The following is a 22,495-nucleotide window of genomic DNA, read 5'->3' on the forward strand; positions in this document are numbered from 1 at the left end:
ACATGGCAGCGCAGTTTGGCTTTTCAAAATTGCATCTGAACAAACCACAATAATGGCCTTTGGACAGAAAAAGTGGAGTTGTTTGGCCGTAATGCACAGTACCATGTTTGGTGAAAACCAAATACAGCACAACAGCACTAACACCTCATACCAACTGTCAGCATGGTGGTGGAGGGTGATGATTTAAGCTTGTTTTGTAGTCACCCGGGCACCTTGCAGTCACTGAGTCAAGCAGGAACTCCTCTGCATACCAAAGTATACCAAAAACTCAAATCTGAGGTCATCTGCCTGACAGTGAAAACTTAGCCAAAATTAATTCATGCAACAGAAAAATGATTGCAAGCACATCAGCAAATCTATTACAGACTAGTTGAAAAAGAAAAGAATCAAGATGTTGCCAGATTGAAATGCTGTACATAAGCAAATGCTGGCAAACTTCAGTGAACTGCAGCAAAAAATGGACCAAAATTTCCCCGCAGTGAAGTGAGAGACAGAGAAAGTCATATAGAAAACATATTTCCAGTTATTCCTGCTGAAAGTGTTACTACGCGAATTTGAATCATGGAGTGTGTTTAGTTTTTTTTACACACTGATTCTACAGTTTTGCTTACTTTTTGTTGAAAAAGCAATGGCACTGTGCAATATGTATAAAAATGGCCTAGTTTCTTTTAACCTGCCTGTATAGTGGTGTCTTTTTTTCATGTGTCTAATCTCCTTTTTTGGATCACACAAACAAAAGACTTTTACAGGGATGTCATTGCAATGACTATTTTCAGAGTAACACCTGTACTTCCCCTTGTGTCAACTTTGAAAAGGGCGTATTCAGGTTTAAAAAATGATTATGAAATAACTGTAGAAACACCTTCGGATAAACGTCCCAGTTTGTCTGATGACTGTCTTCCAAATAAAGTAGGTTAAGAGGCTGAAGCTGTAAAAACCGTACTATTATGTAAGCTATGTTGCATCAAATACAATTACATTGTTAGTTTTGTGTGTTTTAACTGCCAGGGCTTTTTTCTGTACTCTCAAACTATGTACAGTGGCTACACATTTTTAATGCAAGCAGTAAGACTTGTTTTTAAAACAATATTTGTACCATGTGGCAATTGTGAAATAAAATCATAGCAAAATAATTGAAAAACGACTCCTGAAAGTCAGCATCCAACCACAGTGTATCTGTACCTGAACCACAGCCTGTGTGTTGCGCACAGTAAGCCTGACCACAGTCAGCTGTGCGGCGGATCGGCTGTCTGGATCCCATGCAAAGAAGGCCCACCTGTTCAATCAAAGAAACAGGTACCCAGCTCACAGACATATACACACCTTTAAGAAAAAGACAGTCTTCACACATACAGACTACGATAAGAAACAGGTGTGAACTACCCACCTCCACATCCAAACCACACAGACACACACCCAGTGCACCTTTACAGCTCACACTCACCCACACACCACCACCGCCAGAGGCGATATAGTGAATCTCTAGCCCGTCTGCCTGTAGTTCTCACGACTCTCTGACCTTACACCGGTAAAGCTGTCGCTTTCCTCTGTGGAGAAAAACAGCCTTTTCATCTGAAAATCAAAGACCAGAAAGAGCAAATCTATGATTTCTACAAGCACAAAAAACCCACTCCTTTAACAAAAAGAGACCACAGGCCATCACCTGTATGCACACGTGTACATGCTTTTTATTTCATTTTCTTGAACCTTGAACTTAAACGAACAGATGGATATACACACCTCCAAGTCCAGACAGCACACTCTTCTGTTTCTACCCCTTCTCACACCAGGTGGGCATCTGCAGATTTTAATATCAGCAGAGCTCCTCCAATATGCAACATTCGCCAAATTTCCACAGCAGGGCCAAATGGGCCTCATACGAATGATTGCACAACCACTGAAGCAAATATGATAAAAATGATATTTTAATATCGCTTGAATTCTTGACAAATACAAGAGCTTTATGTGGTGCGTGTCATCCTGCAAAACTGTTTTGAAAAAAAAAGTAATGTAAGTCTACAATATACAAATATTTGATATTTATGAGCACTCAACAGCTTTCTGACCAAAATCTTTTTTTTCCCGTGATAAATCAGATATCTCTATGAAAGCTTGATTTTCACTGTAGAAACAAATATAAAACAATGTTTGTTTTTCATCTCTATACAGTGTGTGGCTGTTTTACTATGATCCTAGTGCTGGCTGTACCTAAACGGGCCAAGACCACGTATGGTGCATACTTTGAATTTTTCAGGTTGAGTGGTTTCCTTCTGACTCCATGTTTTTTTTTGTTTGTTTTTTAATGTTACCAATAGTGGTTTGGCTGCATTCACTATTTAATACAAGGAAGGGAAAAGACAGCTAATGCAGAGGTGCTTAAGGATATTTCTTTTTCTTATAGGCTGTATTTAAAAAAAAGAAAAGTGGTATTGTGCCAAAAGTACCTACATACTTTTACAAATCTACTTCCTAATTTACTTTGTGAAAGAGTCCCTGGTTCCCCTTTTCTATCAGTGGGTTTTATTTTTTTTCTTGTGAAAAAAGCGGTTGTGGTAAAACACACGTACAAAGTACATATAATGTACTGTTTGTGGACTGGTTACACACTGGAACATTAACTTTAAGAGAACTCCTAATTACATGAAAAATATTTGTTGTCCTGGCTTCTAATTAACTCACTGCTATGGGCCCACATGTTTTTGTTCTGTTATGTGAGAGAGTATTTGTTGTCGGAGATGTCAACAAATCTTTCTTGATGTGGCTTAAACGCATATGAAATTCTACGTTCGAGGAATTTCAAAAACATGAAATATAAAAAAAACATAGAAATTGAATCCTGAACAAGTCCAGTTGGCTCCATAGAGGAAAGCGCTACTACCCCAAGTAGCGTGCTGACTGATATGGCAGGGACATGGCCTCCCAACACTGATCCAATATTACCCAAACAGCAGGGCCCCATGAACCTGGCAGAAGGAGGTTAGCAAAGTTAAACCCTCTTACGACATGCCTCACTGCTCAGGGCCAACCACCAGCTCCTCCAACTGTCCACTGACGGCCACAAAACAAGGCCCCTGTCAGAGAATGTTAAAGGGTCATTGATCTGTAGAAAAGCAATTATTGTAGTGTTTGAACTTTTTTTATTTGTGAAATGGAGCCATTTAACACACGGATATTAATGGAGTGTAATGGCAACAAAGAATTTAATACTTTGACAGCAACAACAATCAGGAACGGTTCCAAATTCATTTAAGGGAGAATATAAATAATAACAATATAAACGTGAATACAATCACAAACCTATAACTAACTGTTATAGGAATTTTGATGTGCATATTTAAAAATCTGTACTGTACATATATAGCGTGTTTTCCTAAAGTCTGCTCTTCTCTGCGGTGCAGAGCCACAGCAAGGAGTAGGAGGCGTGTTCTCATTTCCTCCGTCTGCTCGCCTGCTCCCATCTCCACTCCTTCGACTTCCAAGACATCGCTCAGCCGGCAGATGGGGTGTGGAGATGAGATTTTAGAGAGTGTTTAAGCCCAAGCCGCGGGGAGCCTCTTCAGGGTCGATAGAGAGCACATAATCCAACGGCTCGGGTGAGGGGATTACAAACCTACAGGCAGACTTCTGCTGTTGAGTCCTGCTGTGGGGCACCTTCCACAGGTCACCCCTGTGACATTTGGCTCCAGCAATTATTGTCAATGTCAACTAAACATCATTATATTAGGATGACTCCCTCCAGGATAGCTTCACCTTTCCTGACTTCTAGTCATTGCTGCTAATATATTGGACTCAGTATTTTTGCAGAAATAAAGACTGAGAAACAAATTGATTAATTGAGTAATTTGTAAACTGTCCATGCCTGTTATCCAGACTATATGTATGTATGTATGCCTGGATAACAGGTTAATGCATATCAGGCCTACAGGTATGGAGAATTACTAGCATATTGTTTGTAAATGAACGTTCACATAACTTACACAATCCAATACAGTGTCCAATCAAATTGAAACAAAAAAGTAAAAGAAAAGATCCACGATTCTTTTCCTGCAGCATAACAATATTTAAGTAAAACAGAAAGCCTTTTTATTTTACCTTGGCTCTAGTTGTGTTGGCACCACCCGAGCAATGTCAGGATGCATTTCCTCTCAAGCAAGTGAAGGGGTCTGCCACTGTGCCACAATCTGCACCCGCTTCTCAGGCAGGCTAAACCCTTTGACACCACAGTTTTTAATTAAAATTACATTAGGAGTAATCAGCCAGAAGAGTTGGGGATGGAGGTTAGAGGGACTGAGGGAGGGGCAGGTGAGCGGAGGAAGGGCTACAGATGGATGGTGAAGGAGCAGAGTGTCATCCTAAACCAGCGATCTCTGCCGCCAGGTCAGCAAAGGCGTCGCTGTTGCCCTGTCTGCTTCATCTCTCTTATACTTCTAATAAACACTTTAAACAAAAGAGGTGACGACGGGAGAAAAAAAGACCCGTCGGCCCTTGTTTTGCATAACAGTGCTGTAGTGAAGCACAACACATGTGGTGAATACAACATTTGATAGCTGATACTTCAGTCCTGTCCATTTGTAAAGTGAAATTGTTGAAAGTTTTTCCCCCCCTTTTCTTTTCCATTACAGGAGACACATCTGGCTTTTTCACTGCATCTGTAAAGGGGGAAGACCGAATGTTAATATGGCTTCCAGGAGAGGGCTGAAGAGAGAAGGGTACAAAGACCCCATTCGTTCTCGCTTGAGGACCTCTCACCAAGATAATTATAAGCTTTATAAAAGTACACAGCAAAAAATAGAAGAAACTCACCAAAAGAATGGATAGACGGGAAAAAGAAAATTACTTTTCCCCTCTGCCTTCGCTTTATGCCCCTTTTAACAAGAGACGAGACGGCAATGGATGAAGGAGGCCTTCTTCAGGAGGCATCCTGTGGCTTTTTGCGGCGAGGCAAAGAGGAACGAGGGAAAGCTCTTCTCTTGTTTCTTCCATTCATTAAGCCAGCACACCTTTGACCATTCTACAATGACCAAAGTTTTCCCTCATCTCACGGTCCATCTTGATAAAAAAGACGGAGAGGACAGACACGAGGACGAGGAGGGGAGCAGAAAAGCAGACCACACTATTTGAATAGGAGTTTGGTATAGAATCCACTAGCACTAAACAACACCAAAGAGAACATCTTGTCTTTTGATGAAGTTTTTTTTTTTTTTTTTTCCTCCATCTCCCTTTCCTTTCTCTGTTCCTTTTTTCCCCCTCAAATATGATCCTCTCTGGGCTTCTGCACCCACATTGCCTACACTGCGCTGAGTGTCTGAATGCAGTTAATTATCTAAAAGGAAAAGTTTGTACCTGTTGAAAAGCTATCCTTGGCTGCTCGGCTTGTTAATGCCAACAAAAAGCAGCCATAACGGATGGTCAGAGGACACCACATGCTGCGGAGAGCCTTTCAGGCATGTCCCTAATAAGAATGCAGTGGTGAGAGCTCCTTTGAATGCACGCAGGGGAGAGAAAGATAGGCAAGAAGGAGAAAAGAAAAGAGAGGGGGGAGGAAAAAAACATCTTTTACCTCTCCATCTATAATTACTCCAAATGAAGAATAGGCTGAAGAAATGGCCAGGGAGACTTTCCATTATGATGGGGGGAAAAAAACCATCAAGCAGAGAAGCCAAAGCAAAAGATCGATAGTTTTTTAATGGAGAGAAGAAAGAGAAGTTTTTGTAACATCTCATAAGTAAGCATGTATGTGTGCTAGCGTGTGTGCGTGCGTGCAAGCAAGTGTGTTTGTGTGTACGCTCGAGGTAAAAAAGAAAAAGAAAAATCCCATTTGTGACTTCTAAATGCACAAAAGCACCGTCTGGACTCTTAAAAAGAGAAGCATTATGTCATCACGCTATCAGCCCCATAGTTAATATTCCTCAGTATCCTGCAGATCCAGTCTTAATCTTTGTATGCATGCACGGACTGGAAACTTACGGAAATGAATACTTGAGGGTGAGTCGTCAACATCAGAGAGAGACGTTGCCTGTCGGGGCTGACAGCTGCCTTTGATCTGCTGACCTGGGAGGAAGTATCATCTTGTGCTGTTAATGGCCTCTAAATGTTTTCACACTTTCACAGGGAGACTCGATTAGTGGTGAAAGTGGGGCCACAGTATTCGTCCCGTCATCGGGACCTCATCTTTGCACTTTATATTAATACACAAATATGCACAGTAGTGACACAATGAAGCGGACATGGTGTTGCATAAAGCAGAAGTATGTACGGAAAAAGGAGGGGTTAAAACATGGGCCAGGTTTTAGAAGTATTGGCGATTTTGGATCCGGGTCCAAATTACTGTGATTTTTAAAAGAAACCCTTTTTTTCTTCTTTTTTTTACTGTTAACTCTTTTGACTTGACTTGTTAGTCAGTGACAGTTAAAACTTGCTTAATCCTCAGAAGATCCAAATGCACTGCCTCTCTGGTAGCCTAATTTTCTCAGCTGCTTTGCCACCAGCAGAGTATGAGTGGGCTATTTTTGAGATTTTTGTTTGTCGATGATCTGCTGTAAGAGGGTGACTAGCACTGAAGGTTTGGGAGCAATTGACAGTGCTTTTATAGGATCAGAAGGTGTGTGTAAGTCTGTAATAAATTACACCAAAATTGGTGAAAAACACACTTCGCAAAGGATGATGCAAATTAGGAACCTATCTAAAAACAGTATGTTTATTCAATATAGGCTCGTTGTTTCCACGCCGTGCGTGCACGCATTAGAAGGGGACGAGAGTGGGGGTTTAGAAGCACACAGGCCTCACGCGGGGTAGGTGCTAAAATATACAGTGAAAAAAACTCAGAAATTGTGACAGCTGAACAGCAGAGAGGAAAGGGGAGGGCGGACAAAACCAATCTAGTTTTACTTTCAGTATTGATACGTAGAATATTATCATTGGGGAAACAAATATATGTACTGAGATAAAGAAAATGTGAAAAGTTCTTTGCTGATTTTTATTTCAGCCGGTGTTTTTCATCATTTTTCATCATCATCATTTTTACTTCTGAAATAATCAGAGCAAAAATATAAGGATGTGGCAAAATATGTACAGCAAGTGTTTGTCTTTTATGGTGCCGTGAAAAATTTTACTGACATCACCAACAGGAAGCTTTTTCCTCTAAAATACAGCTGAAGTAAGCACACACTCACACATACACACACACAGCACGGGGAGCAAGGAAGCAGCCTCTCAATTATCAACCTCTCCTTGACGCTCTCGACACCTCATGTTTCTCTGTTAATGACTGGATTAAAGCTCTGATTAAGATGCACTTAACCCATAAACAGCAGCTCCCATTCACAAATCATTAAAAAGCCAATTAAAGCAAGCCCAAACCTCAATTAAGACTGACGAAGGCCAGATAATATTAGAGGGGTAAGCCCCTTTCCACTGTATTGAACAGGGGCTAGGAATGTGTGTTACTTTAGGTCGTGGTAAAAATTTGGTTTAGAACATAACTCCATTATGTGATCCTTGGTTTATAATGCTCCTGTTCAGCTAAGAGGAGCAATGCTTGCTGCCCCCCCCGTGGACAGAGAAGGCTGATTAAAGTGAAGAATATTGCTCTAGAAGTAAGAACATGCTGTACAAACGCCGCTTTCTGCATATATTTGAACATATTTTGTGAATTTCAGTGCTTTCAATTTTGAATTGTGTTTCAATTTCATGAATAATTTACACTGATTTGTCATTAAACTGTCTAGTGCTAGTGATTCTTTATTGTGTGCTAAAGTCCGTAACAAGTGGTTTTAATTAAAAATCTGGAGATTTCCAAGATATGGCAAATTTCCAACTTTGGATTTGTCAAGTTGAAAAAAAAAACGGATAAAGAGGGCTGAAGGTAAATGCAAAAGATCTACAAATCACCCCCAATCTAATTATTACCTTCTTAGTTTTGATCCTTTGTGGTGGTAAACAAGGAATTCTAAGTCACACATGCAGTTTTGTTCCTAGCTGTTACCAATTCCGAGGTTCATTTCTACTTCCAAACTTCTAAACAAAGCCGATTAATTAACTCTCAGGATTATACCTCTGAACCATAAAGAGCTCACAAATTACCTTGGGGGAAGTGATTACAACCATGGAAAACAATAAATCAATCAATGAATCTAATGAAGCCTGCGTGCCGTCGCTGGCATTTCGCCCTTACTCCCAGTCATCTGTGGAATAACAATGGGAAAGAAGGGGATCATAGTTAAATTGTTAATCATAATGTGATACCACAGTCAGCAGATTCCCCATATGAGGAAAAAACACGCTCTGGGTCCTGTTTGTCTGTTATGAGAGGGGACTTAATGCAGAAAATATTCTTTCCACCTCGCTGGAGAGGGCCACTTTTCTAAAAAAATACAGAGGTTTTTATTTATTTATTTATTTTAACTGTTATTATGTCGATAAATATGGAGATCTCGATGTGCACTCTGTGTACAGATTGAGTTTGATGAGAGAATTTGTACATAACAGCTGATCGTTAAACCCAATCTTTTCCTGCAGCGCTGCTACGCTCAGTTCGACCTATCGTTGTCTTAATGACACAGATGAGAGATCCGCTACCTTTAAGTGGTTAGTGTGCAATCTTTCGTTCAGCAGCACCCAAGCAGCAAGAACAGTTGTCGCTTTAATATGTGCGGTAAAGACTTAGTCATTCTAACCACTTTCCCTCAAAAACGAAACAAAGAGTGCACTCATCAGTAAAGGCTTCTTTGAGGCCATTTTAATTTCCCTTGTTACTTTTGCTTATGATCTTAAATGCATCAGCCTCTGAGGATTCAGCTCTCGATTGTGACCCAGGACCAAATGTGCTTATCTTTTGGGGCTGCTGACACTGGCAGATTGGTGGGCAGAAATTCTTAACAGTACAGATTGGGTGATAATAACGTTGCACTCTAAACAGGGCTTAATTGCTTTTGGCCTGCGACTTTAAGAACGTCCCATCAGATAGGTGATTTTGGAAGTCATGGGTCTTGGCTGAGGAAAGCTTCTGGGAAGATGAAGCATGCGTGGGAAGTTGTGAATGGGGCGGACTGGCAAGGGCAGAGACTCGGAGCCCTCTTATTCTCTGCTGTTGTAAATGCCAGCGATAAAAGTCAAGAAATAACAGGTGTTTAACTTTTGGTTTGGACACATTTCGCAGACTAGGATAGCTTAGCACTACATGTTCATGGAGACATAACCTTTGTTGACAGACAGCACAAAAGCATTAATAGTATCACCGTGAAGCTGTTACAACCGTTACTTCACTGACTCAAAGTGAAGGTGATAGATTACAACATGGTTCCTGAGAAACACCCGCTTTTAGAAACCAAAAGTAAAAGCACGTCCACTCACATATTAAGATGGTGTGATTTGTCAAATAATTTGTCTCCACTACTTTACCATGCCGGTGTTTTGCCCCCCAAAAAAGACTTCCCAATGGGACTAATTGGTAAATAAAGGTTAAATAAACAGGACTTCATCCACCTCCTGTATTTGTAAAGAGATATTCAGAGAGATAGCCTCCCAGTATAAAGTCATGCAAACGGGATCTCATTAGCAAATGCAAATGAGAACCCACCAAATCTTCACAGAGAGGCAGAAGTGCATCTCCGTGGGATAGCTGGAACATGACAGTTCCCCCAACTGCCCCCACGCTGAGCACCAAATGTGATGGTCCACTCCTGCTGCTGCTCTTAACAGGATGTAGGACCAAACCATAAATGTAAGCAAAGGGGAGGAAAGAGGAAACGTGTAGCTAGATGCCCAATTAAACCCTGCTATAACAATCCTTACTGGTGACTGTATTAGAGAGGACTATCCTCTAGGAAATAGCTACATCAGCCATCTATCTAGTCATCATTGTGCTCAGTATAGCTGTGTCTGCAATATCTACTGTTAAGATATATAAATATTTTTGTTACAGATGGATTTAGATATGTATGTAAAAGTTTACTTTGGATCTGGTGAAAAAAAACTTTTCATGCAGTACTAACTCCCCATCCAATATGCAAATTACATCCCATATGTGCGCGGAGAACATATTTCTGGTTTCCTGTATGATCTGGGAATGCAGCTGATCAGCTATAGAGGACAGAAAGCTGAGATTACATTCAATTAAAGTGATAATTAATTTGATTTCTATGTCTGTGAAGTGCCGAGAGGGCAGTTCCCAGAAAGTGAGAAATACAAACCCTCTGAGCCAATCAGAGCTTTTGTCTGAGACAGAATCTGTCGTGACATCACAAGCCATGGTGGGCAGGGTTCCTGGCATGGCCTCAGACCAGCAGACGTTCTGCTGCCAGCAGGGTGGCAGTGGCCTAGGGCAAGGCAGCAATGGCCAGGTCACCAGCTTTTTTCCTCCCGCATGCACGAGCGCTGCAGGGAGGGGGAACCAGCAGAATGGCAAGATGTCAGAAACAGCCCTTTAGACGTGTCAAACAGGAGGCACAGCTAGGGGAAGGTGTTCACTGAGCGTGACAGAGAGTGAGGCTATTCCACAGACGATCGGCCCAGTGACACATAACAATAAGGTACCTGCATGGTGTAATAAAATCATTGAAGTATGTTTTTGCAATGAGATAAACTCATTTGATTAAAAATACACAAGTAATCTACTTTGAACAACATTTTTAGTCAGTATTTTAACAGTTCTTTAAAATATTCAGAATTTCACTTTATGCTCACTGGCTCGAAATTCATGATGCCACAAAACCGCATTTTTAATTATTAGATTTTTTTAAAAATGCATTATGTTGAACTGATGGTTAATCTGAATGCTGACATGCATTCCTCCTTCAGCGCATGAGTGTGAAAACACCCTCTGAGTATCAAACACTGCACATACACATCGCCCTCCATAAGGTTAAACATCCAACTATATAAAATACATAGAGGCACATTTTTCTTGCCAGAAGGAGAAGATTTTAAAGGCAGGTAATGCCTTTTTTTCTCTCTTCTTTTACTGTTCCTCACACGTCAATGTACAAGTCCCTGCACTCCTGGGAAAAATAGAAGTATATTTAGAAACTTTTCGAGAATCTGCTTTCTCACTTGTGACTCATAGATTTTACCATCAAAACAGGTGATCACATGTGTTGCTGTGTCAGATTGATAGTATGCTAAATTGAGAAAGAGAAAGTAAATGGGAAGAAAGTTCAATTAAGTTTTCTTTTAATTTTAAATCACTACAAAGCGGCACTACAAAGAGAGTGGCCTTTTTAAAAAATACCTTAGAAAATGATCTATTTGGGGAGTAATATATACTAACAATTATAAAAAAATAAGTTCAATCAAGCCTGTTGTATGGCTGGTGAAGATGGAAACAGTTAGCCGGGTGGAAATACTTTAAGTTCAGAGGAAGTTTAGCGCCACAGAAACCCAAGACCAAAAAAACTGTGAATTCTACCTCCATATTCATCGGTTCCGTGAAACAATCAAAACAAATCAATCCGTTTATCAGCACAAACAACAGAAGCGTATTCCACTGTTTGCAGTTAAGATAGTTTTCATTTGTCCTGTTTGATGTGTGGTGAGTTCAGCCGCTTCACTAATCCTCTCACTTTGTCTTTGTCATGTTAACTTCCAACCAAGTGTTGTCTACTGAGGAGAAACGAGTGGGCATTTAAGATGTTGAAAAGGTGTGCCATTGAAAGGGTAACTCAGCATGAGTCAAGGTCTGGATTGGATTTTTTCCTTTGAACTTAAAAGTGGAAAGACAAAAAAAAAAAGTCAAAGAGAGGAAACAATCTTACACGAGCCTCCTCTGAGTTTTATGGCCTTTTACTTTTACAAAGGAGACAGTCAAGAGGTAGATTTGTATGTGAATTCCACGGTAAACGTCTCCTTCTGCAGATATGTGGAATAAAATTACCTTTGGCTCCAGCGTCACTTAGGTTGAAAGACATGAATGTCTTTCTATCTCATATATTTATTTAGCTCAGTTATGACTAAATCTCAAAGCAGCAATATGACCCTCTTCACTTGGTTGCTCTTATAGGTGGGGCTCCTCACTCTCCATCCTCATTAGCACATTAGCGCTGAGCAAATAGAGTATCTGTAACCTCTGCAGAAGTGCTTTTCATACATGCTGTTATCCAGGAGAAAAAAACCCCAAACCAAAGCAAAAACATTTATCATGTTCATAGTGGTAAACAGCTTCTTTATACTCTGACATGTTTCATATACCACTGCTGGTTAAAACGTGGACTGCCCGGTTTCCTGAGTTTACTTTTACTCACTTTTCTTGGGTGTTGCTAATTTCATGTATCTCTCATCTAAAACTTCAGTGTGGTATGTTGACAAAGACTCCAAATCCCTCATCTCTTTTCTTCATAGACAACAACTTTCACAATCAGTCACCTTATTACCTATATGACTGTCTAACACACTCAGGTTGCCATAAGCCCAGCACAACTGACTTTGCCCTGTTATTTTATTCTGCTGATGTCTTTGTTTAAGATTAGAAGATGGGAGCAATTCACGGCTGGATTTGGAAGCAGCTTCGCTTTTACACACCTTGGCTGTGATGCTGAGGATCCCCTGCCCCTCCCCTGGTGATCGGAGGGAGATCTGATAAAAGAGGCTGCTGTCTGCGCGTCATGGCCACAAGGAGAGAGCAGCGGTGAAAGCGGGACTGCGTCTCTGCGCTCCGATCAGTCCGCCTCCGCATGGCTCCGGTTTTATTATAAACTCTGCTGCCTTATTATTATTTTTCCGGACACAAACGCAGCATGATGCCGTTTGCTGTTTACAGCTTCACCGGTTATCTGTGATGATTTTGTCTTAAGTTTTTAATACTTTCTTGTCTTGAAGCTTTTTAATTAGAAACACCGGAGGACCCTGGAGGCTTGGTAAGTTTGCAAATACAATTATATATATTTTCAAATGCAACTAATACATTTGCAGAATTTATTATTATTTATTATGATGATAAAGCTTTATTTTACATTTAAATGTGCAATAAATGCAACAAACAACTTATTTATTCAGCCTGCAACGAATTAACCCACAGTAAATAAGTTTCTAGTGTCTGGTTTATTTGCATTTCTTCTCCCACCCACCTCTGTATTAATATCGTTTAATTCCGGTTCTTTTGGTTTCTCACATCCGACTGTCTGATCCAAGAAGCATCACAGGTTTCTTCAAACGGAAAAATAATTGGCTATTTTTCTTTTTCACGTCGGCCATCCCGTTGGGACACAACCTCATTCGAACTGAATGCATGCAAATCCATTACCTCTGAATACTGATAGTATTATTTATTTACACGTACAATGAATCTTCACGATTTAACTGCTATTATTAGTGTTATTACTCCTCTGAGAAGTAGGCCTACATTAAAAACAATAAAATAAACATGCATACATTTTTGTTCAAATTATTTGTTTTTGTTGGACAGCATTAAATTGAATAAATATTCGTTTCCATCGGAATATATTTAGGTCGGACAAATCTGCAATTTTATTTAGTTTTGATACTGAAAACGCTACGACTTTCAAAACTCGCGGGCGAGTTTCACGTCTACCCCCGTAAATCTGTGCATTGCTTCACGTTTGTCATATGATTTACAAGAAATTGGCTCTTACCTCGAAGCGAGTCCCAGCGAGCTTGTTAATATCGCTCCAGTATTTCCAATAACTGTAAATCCTGAGCTACTCAGTTGCACTTATATCATTTTCTTTTAATTATTATAGCCGAACTATTGAACTTGTGAATACAGTATATCATCAAAGAGCAAATAAAATCTAATAAAACGTGTAGTATATGAGCCGCACTGGAACGCATTTAGGGCTAATTGATTAGCTAATCGTGTTTTTAAAACAGCGGAGGAAAAAGTAAGAGGGGGGAAATGGCAACAAAAAAGAGCCTTGTTTTCAGTAAAGTTACTATTTTTGGGGAGACCACGACAACTGAAATCCAGCACTTTAAGACTGACTTCACATACTTCACAACCACACCCTGGTACGCCCACAAATATCTCCGGTGATATGGAGGTCATTTCCTGCAACCGTCTCACTGTGTATGCGACTTGACAGCTTGAGATGTGTATTAGGGACAACTTCAGGTCTTTTTGTAACCACTGTTTGCTTCTGTCTGTCTCAGTCATTCAGAATCCAGTGGATGTTTGCAGGGGAGCCTGTTTTTAGGAGCAGACACCTGAAAGGAAAAGAAGGGAAGGTGACATCCCTGATAGAGAGCAACATCAGCTGAGCCCAAACCAAGAGAAAAGCAAAGATGCTCGGGAGTGAAGGGGAGAGCAGTTCATATTCTTCTTCCAAAGACACGGCAGATGAGAGGCGCAAGTCTCCGGCTGTGGAGGGGGATGATCCGGTTGTTAGCAACAGGTACACGGAGCACGGGATGAGTGCTGACCGGTACTATATCCCATCCGCTATTTCTAAGCAAAGTCCCGAAGCAGCCAGTCATTGCTCTTTTATCCCCTACACCCCCAGCGGGGCGGTTTACACCCCATCCAGTGCTGGAAGGTATCCCTCATCACTGCACCTGGGCTCCGTGTTGCAACCGGCCGGATTCCCTCCCTCAGCCCCCGGGCGCAGTCACATTAGTCCCACTTACCAGCTCGGACAGAGTCCCGGCTGCATCTACCCTCCATACACCAGCTCGGGCTCCGCTCTCGGTAACATGGCTCTACCCCCCGCCACCACCGGCCCGGGGGTGAGGTCCCAGGTTTATCTCTGCAACCGACCTCTATGGCTCAAGTTCCACCGACACCAGACAGAGATGATCATCACCAAGCAGGGCAGGTGAGATGGCAGGAAAAGTGTGCAAAGTTAGAGCCGAAGCTTTTCCCTTTAATTTCCTTTAACTGTCTGTCAGTTTCTCTTATGTTCTTTTTCTTCTTCTTCTTTATTAGCAAAATATTTATTTTAATGTTCTGTTTCTTTGAATCCTCCCTCTCTGTTTTTTGCAGACGGATGTTCCCTTTCCTCAGCTTTAACATAGCTGGTCTCAGTGTGACAGCGCATTATAACGTGTTTGTGGAAGTGGTGCTTGCGGATCCAAACCACTGGAGATTTCAGGGGGGAAAGTGGGTCACCTGTGGGAAAGCGGACAACAGCAGCCAAGGTACCGAAAAGGGTACATAGTGCCTATTTTCTTTCTTTCTTTTTTTTTTTTTTTTTTTTTAAAGAAATATATTTTAAACTGAGTTGAATTCAACATTTCCCCTGCGATTTAAAAGCAAAATTCACCCGGATTTAAGACAATTTCATCCCCCAAAAGACTTTTTTTTTCTGTTTAAAAACAAACAACAACAAAAAAAGACAAACAAAGAAAAAGAAATTCGCTTATTTTATAGCCTAAGCCTAACTTCTCAACTAGGCCATGGAGCAAAAAATGGGTTCCCCAGCTTTTCCTAATGGAAAGTCCCATGTTTTCAGTAGAATTTTGTGTAATTTGTTTTGGAAATCTTGAATTTAAATATTGGAAAATGTATTTCTCTTTATTTAAGGGAACAAAATCTATATCCACCCGGAGTCCCCAAACACAGGGGCTCACTGGATGAGACAAGAAATCTCCTTCAGTAAACTGAAACTCACAAACAACAAAGGGACGAGCCACAATACTTCACAGGTACTAAACTCAAAGCTGAAAATAACTAAAGGCCTGTAACCCTCAAAATAGGTTGCAAATGGCAAAACATTTTCCATTACACCAAACCTTCATTCAGTTGTTGTTTTCAATATAGATTAGTCTGTTTAATATAAACTGTAGTGATGTACTTTTACTATATTTTGTTTATTGGCACCTTGATAATTAATGTGGCACAATGAAAGCGTTTTGTATTCGGACTAATTCAGACTTGAAGAGCTAACTATATTATTTGTTTTATTTTTTTAATTTGTGCTAGGAAGGAAATTAGTTTAGATATTTTTGTGTCTATGCAAAGATGATGTGATGAAATTAAACTACAGTAGTGCAAAAATAATGCTTAAGTCATATAATTGCAGGACACAAAGTTATTCACTGAAGCTTTTACAGATTAGAATTTTTTTTGTGAATAGCGGTGACGTTGGAAATTATAGAGTGCTTTAATTTTTTTTTCAAAATTAGCATTATTTTTTTTTTTTACGCAATAGATGATTGTTCTGCAATCCCTGCATAAGTACCAGCCAAGGCTGCACATTGTGGAGGTGACAGAGGATGGAGTGGAAGACCTTAACAGTGACCTTAAGACCCAGTGCTTTACTTTTCCAGAGACTCAGTTTATAGCAGTGACTGCCTACCAGAACACGGATGTAAGTGTGGAAAAACTCCGGCCTCCCTTGGTGGTTGTTGTTTTTTGTTTTTTGTTTAATTTTATTTTAGATATAAGCTCCCATTAATAGGTCCTCAGAGCCGTATGCATGCATTATATTTAATTATTTACATACTGCATATTATAGCTTTTTAATCAGTTTAGAATTCCCATTTATTAAAACTTGTTCAGTTGGCATGGGAAGCCATTTCTAACTTTAATCAGCCACAGTTTTCCAAAGCAAGCTAAACATGAGGTCTATAGCTACACAAGCATGATGCTCCTTTATTCTTTGCTTTTCCAAATCTAAAATGTAGCTTAACCTTCGGCTGTGCCTTGTTTTAGATCACGCAGCTGAAAATTGATCACAACCCTTTTGCCAAAGGATTCAGAGACAATTATGATTCGTGAGTATTTTCTATGCGCTTACATTGCTGTGCATCTCTTTCAAAGCAAACAAATACATCATACTGTGGCTACACCAACTAATTGTGAAAGAACTTTCACATTGAACTGTCTTGACCTCATGTCTTATAAGTACATTTATTTATTTAATTTTTAGGATGTACACAGCTCCAGAGAATGACCGCCTTACACCGTCTCCTACGGACTCTCCCCGTGCCCACCAGATTGTCCCTGGCACCCGCTACGCGATGCAGCCCCTCTTCCAGGATCAGTTTGTCAACAACCTTCCTCAGAATCGCTTCTACAACAGTGAGAGAGCTGTACCGCAGACTAACAGCCTCCTCTCGCCTCAGTCAGAAGACGCAGCTTCGCAGAGGTGGTTTGTCACCTCAGTGCAGCAAGGGGGAAGTAGCAGTGGCACCACCAACAAGCTAGATCTGACACCCTATGAGGGAGAATATTCAAGTTCCCTGCTTCCTTATGGTATCAAATCACTGCCCATGCCTACTTCTCACGCTCTTAGCTACTACCCAGACTCCCCATTTACTACAATGTCTGCAGGGTGGGGGTCTAGAGCAGCATACCAAAGAAAAGTCACATCCAGTCTGCCTTGGTCCCCCAGACCCAGCCCCACTGCCAGTTTCCCAGAAGACTCAGAAAAGGTTAAAGCACAGATGGAAGAGGAGGTGAATGGTAGCGGAGCCCTGATCAGCTCCTGGACAGACCCACAACCATCAGCTCTTTCCTTAGACAAGACCAATTCCTATTCTCTGGGCTGCAAAAGAAGGCGTGTGTCTCTCAATGGTCCAAGCACGGAGGACTCCTCCAGCAACACCAAGTGTGAGGACTTGGTCTCTGTTCCCACCAACAATGGCTACAGCAAGGAAGCCCCCCCATCCAAAAGCATGGCAGCTTACTATCCATTTTACACAAACCCTTAAACGTTTGTTTGGTCTTCATCTGCTACCATGAATGAGAAATATTGTTTTAGCATTTTTTTTTTGTTATATGAAGACCCTTATTTTGTGTTGGCAGTGATAAATGTCTTTTTGTTTCTTTTGTGGCAAGACAGAAAATGATGAAGAAAAATTATGGCATTACAAGAAATGCACGTGGTACGATGAGCGTCTCCGTCTTAAGGCTTTTTGTTTGTTCCCAAACCATATATATATATTTTTAACTCCCCTTTTATTGAACTGAAATTTACAAAGTGCCAAAGCATTCGTTTAAGGTGCCCTGTTTTTTTTTTTGTTTTGTTTTGTTTTTTAAAGTGTGTTACATTTCATTGTTGCATACATTTATGTATCTACCCTTACACTGAGATTAAGCTATGTGTTTACAGATTATATATTGAAGGCCTGTTCATATGAAATGTGTGCATTCTTAAATATATGAGAACAATATGCTGTATATACCTTAAATGCAAAGTTCAACTATTTGATAATAAAAGGCACACATGTTATGTTGAGTTTCGATGTGGTTATTTCAAGTGAGTGGAGACTGCTAAGCCTCTGCTTAAATACAGTGTACTGTGCATTTAGTATTTGTTTGGTGTAGGTTGTGAATGCAACTGAGAAATACTTTCTGCAATTACTCACGAGGCGTGTGTAGGAGATAAAAAATGAAGAACGGCGCCACTCAGCAGTGTGATTTTTCTGTGGACTTTGGCGCACTCTAGTGGTCTTTTTCTGTAATGGCGGCTATTACAAATGATTAGCCTGTTGAGTTGAACGTCTACTCCATCCCATGTTCACTCCAGAGAAGCCTAAAGCAGAAGTGTTTATAGATTTACCCGTTTTAGAAAGATTTCAGGTATTTTTCCGTTAGTGTAAGCGCGTACGCCGTACTTATCTTACCTATTTCCGCTTCAGATATGATGCCCGGCTTTATGAAGGTGTAAATAGCTGTAGTTTCTAAGGGTAAAAAAAACAAAAACTAAACTAAACTAAAAAAAAACATGCACTTGGTTGAAATTAATGTTAAAGCAAAGCTTAGGCTTTGAAAAATAAGCCGGCCACGTCTTTCTCGCCTGTTTTAGGGGGTTGTTTTGAAACCTGGCAACCCGACTAGTATCCAGCAGGAGCCACCAGAGTCAACGGAGAGTTGACTGGGGCAACAGCACAGCGCATAGCTCACATTGTTTATACAGGTTTGCCCCACATAACGAGAAAACTCTTTGCTTTACCCTTTGCGACTGACAATTCACTCACAAGGCCAGGTGTACAACAGCAAGATGTACAATCAGTGTAAGTCGAAATACTTGTTATTCATTGTTTACGGAGTTTTTCAACTGTACTTGCTACCGTCAAGTTGGCTAGCATCGAGATTAGCACGCTAGTTCAGCCAGCCTCTAGCGTGTACACTGACGTTGGTCAACGCAGATGCTAGCGTCATGAGGTTTTTTGTTTTTGAATATTATATAGCTAGCAAAGCAGCAGAGTGTTTTGTCAGTACCAGTGGCATTATCGACAAAAGGAATGGTTTGCAGCTAACGTTTTCTAAGGTTGGTTGTCGGCAGATTGGTTTTATTTTTAACCAGCAGTGGAACAAAGCGTTATCGGGGTCTGTTCATTAACACAACATGACACGCTGTCGTCGATTTTCTGCTAGCGAAAATGGTAAACACCGCACGACGTGGATACAGGCCTGCATGAAGTAGTTTAGTGACAAGTGGCGGCTACGTGGAATAACGTTTTTATTTTTCTCATGTTAACGCTAGCTGTTGCTGTGAGCTTTAGTTAGATGTGGTTGGTTGAAGCTGTAACGGGGGAGTGTCGTTGACTGTTGTAAGATAGGTTAATGCTGTAGTTATTCATTTAGAGAGCAAGCTCGTTGAGTAATATGTGTTACAAACTATGAGATTATATAACTGTTCAAAGATCAGGTGTTTTTCTTTCTTGCTTTTTTTGTATGCCAAGGTGGTATACTGTTTGTCTTGCTTTGTGATGGTGTCTGGCCACTGGGGTAATCACATGGCACACGCCTGATCTAAGGTGGTGTTCACTTCCACTGGCTGGTCTGTTTACATGATGGATAGCGTTATTTAAATGTACGACAATGATCGCAGGGGATGATTTCACATGTTAAAATGGTCGATATTAGCACACGTAAATGTAGACAGTATTTACCAACTGAATAAATGATAAATCATTCATATATGTAATACTTGTTTATTTTCCACCTGCCTCCATTCTACCAATCTTACTAAAGAGTGAAAACACGTCTGTGCCATATTGCTATTCTAATTGATGAATAGATAACCACGTCATAACTTTGGTATTCGTTTTGTTACAGTTAATAACACACTTTCCCAGAAGACTACCAAAGGTCTCACTCTTATCTTCCTTACTTAGTTTAAAGATTGACTGATTAGAACAGTGTGTCAGACCTGTCCACGGTCTTGACTCTGTTTATATAACAGCGCAAATAGTTAGCTGTCTTCAGTTACTTACTAACCTATGGAATGCTTGGTATTAATGGGAGATGGGGATTTTCGGTGAGTATTCATTCCTTCCATTGCACACATAACTTGTCTCCACCAGTGAGAATTTTGTTATTGGGAAATTGAATGCGTGTTATTATAAAAACAAATTATGCTGTGTCCTGTGTTCGGTCTGCTGCCGCTTACTAAAAATACATAAAGGTATCACATTGCCCTGACGGTCGTGACCATATGGTGCCCTGGTGGAAGCGGAAAGCGGACTTGCTGTGTGCTATTCTTCAGTTGAGGATATCTTGCTTCATAATGAGCCCTGGCCTCAGTGGGATGAGTAGCTTTGGCACAGTGAAGCGGAAACTCCTGGTGATGCCAGAGGAAGCCTTGTCCATCTCTGTGTGGGCTTTGTCCTCACTATGTTTAGGTATTCAAAAAAAATATATAAATAAATTCAAAAAAAATAAAAAGAGAAACAGGGAGCTGGTTTACAGTGCAGTGGTGATGCTGACGCAGGAGCTTGTGGCAGAGCAGCCCAAGCACCCTTGAAGACTGAATTCTTGTTTTGTGACCAGAGGGAGTGGAAGTCAGCTGTACAAAACGAGGCAAAGTTGCTTTTCCTGAAACTGGTGAAAATATTTTTGATTTATTGGGATGATGTGGAAACTTGTATGACCGACAAACCTCTTGACCATTTTCTCGCTTGAAGAGCCTTGTTGGGCTCAGGCATAAAGACGTTTTACTCCCAATTTTTTGTCTTTTTATTAGGACATGCAGTATGCTGGCTTATTGGACTTGAACAGGTGGAAGACGACTTAAGAGGCTGCTGTCCCAGTCAGACCTTTGGACCCACGGTAGGGGACGAAATGGGGAACACAGCGACCAAGTTCCGTAAGGCTCTCATCAATGGAGATGAACTGCTGGCTTGCCAACTGTATGAGAGCAACCCACAGTTCAAGGAGGCTCTAGATCCCAACTCTACATATGGAGAGTCCTATCAGCACAACACTCCACTGCACTATGCTGCCCGGCACGCCATGACACGCCTACTCAGGTTAGGATATGGCCCAAATAAAAACAAATACGCAAGCAGACAGAATGTATACTTCATATTTTTGAGTGTTGTCAGTGAGGAAAAATTGTTATTCTGACAGGGCCTGATAATGATTGGGTCATAGATGGTTCTCAAGCTTTATGTCTAGTAACCCTTAACCTGACTTCTTCTCTTTTTTTATCACTCAATGGCAGCTTATTCCATCTTTTCACTTTTGCTGTATTTTAAAATTCAGTTTTTCTTTTTTCATGTTTTTTTTTTCTCTATATGTCTCTGTCCCATCTGTGTCTCTACATAGCCATCTGTTAGCAGCTCTCAGGAATGCAACATGCTGAGCTGGAATAGAATGACGTTCCAAGAGCTTCCTATCTGACAAGCTAACAGTGCAGACTGTGCTTGTTTTTATCCCACTCTGGCCTTACTCTTAAAAAAACAAGAACAGTAGTTTAAGTCATATAACTGGTTGTATAGCTATAATTCTAGTTTATGGTTTTCACAAAAGCAATGAAATGTTGAAATCTAAACTATTTTGGGAAGGAATTGACCTGCGTTGCAGTATACAGCTCTCCTTTTTTAGAATATTGTGCAGTTAAAATGCTGTAAAATATTCAGTTACACGAAAAGCTACATGCACTATGCATAACTCGTGTTTTTTTATCTTAAAAAAAAAAAATCATGTTTACGTTCTGAATCAGCACTGATGTCATAAGAATTTGCAGTCTGTTGACAGTATCCCACAAAAGACAACGCATTACAATTTAACCATCTTGTCATGTTGTTATTCTCTTTTAGGTCTTTTCTCCTAAGCAAAGATGGCAATCCTAACAAGCGCAACGTGCACAATGAGACATCTCTGCACCTTCTCTGCATGGGGCCTCAGATCCTGACTTCAGAGGGAGCTTTGCATCCCCGCATCTCAAGGCCGTACGAAGACGAACAGCGACGAGGGGAATGCCTTCAGATCGTGCTAGCATGGACAGGAGCTAAGCTGGATCATGGAGAGTATGAAAGGGCTGATGTCAATGCCACTGACAACAAGAAAAACACTTGCCTACACTATGCTGCTGCCTCAGGCATGAAGACTTGTGTTGAGGTGAGATTATAATAAAAAGATATTGCAGATATTTTCTCTGGGCTAGTGTAAAATTTTCTTAAGTGTGAAATTTTTGGGGGGTTATGATCAAAGCCTCTGTAGCTGTAAACTGACCAGTTTCACTAAGACAAGGGCAGAGAGTATATGAGGGGAAGGATAATAAATGAGACCAGAGTAACTCTGATGCTCACACACATCATTCAGTGTCTGCTCTTTTGTGTAATGAATATTTGTAGAATAGATCCTCACGTGTGG

The 22,495-nt window shown here is 40.7% G+C and overlaps 2 protein-coding genes across 3 annotated transcripts in view; both read left to right on the top strand.

Annotated features, from left to right (window-relative positions):
* Positions 1–12,757: 12,757 nt before the first annotated feature.
* Positions 12,758–17,976, top strand: eomesb (eomesodermin homolog b). The gene is made up of 7 exons (XM_080896576.1): positions 12,758–12,848; positions 14,101–14,762; positions 14,930–15,084; positions 15,470–15,591; positions 16,098–16,256; positions 16,601–16,662; positions 16,818–17,976. Exons 2-7 carry the CDS (start codon positions 14,233–14,235, stop codon positions 17,599–17,601), a joined length of 1,812 nt encoding a protein of 603 aa, XP_080752702.1. The 5' UTR covers positions 12,758–12,848; positions 14,101–14,232; the 3' UTR covers positions 17,602–17,976.
* A 765-nt stretch (positions 17,977–18,741) lies between these two features.
* LOC308406417 (ankyrin repeat and IBR domain-containing protein 1-like) overlaps positions 18,742–22,495 on the top strand; it is a 36,262-nt gene continuing 32,508 nt past the window's right edge. Inside the window, exons 1-3 of one of the 2 annotated variants that reach the window (XM_080897419.1) lie at positions 18,742–19,163; positions 20,862–21,147; positions 21,940–22,240. In XM_080897419.1, coding sequence (XP_080753545.1) covers positions 20,960–21,147; positions 21,940–22,240 — 489 coding nt within the window. In that variant the 5' untranslated portion in view covers positions 18,742–19,163; positions 20,862–20,959. The remainder of the gene's footprint in view (positions 19,164–20,861; positions 21,148–21,939; positions 22,241–22,495) is intronic. The other variant, XM_080897418.1, reaches the window with a different exon arrangement.

The sequence above is a fragment of the Rhamphochromis sp. 'chilingali' genome (assembly GCF_963969265.1).
Source record: "Rhamphochromis sp. 'chilingali' genome assembly, chromosome: 11".
Lineage (NCBI taxonomy): Eukaryota > Metazoa > Chordata > Actinopteri > Cichliformes > Cichlidae > Rhamphochromis > Rhamphochromis sp. 'chilingali'.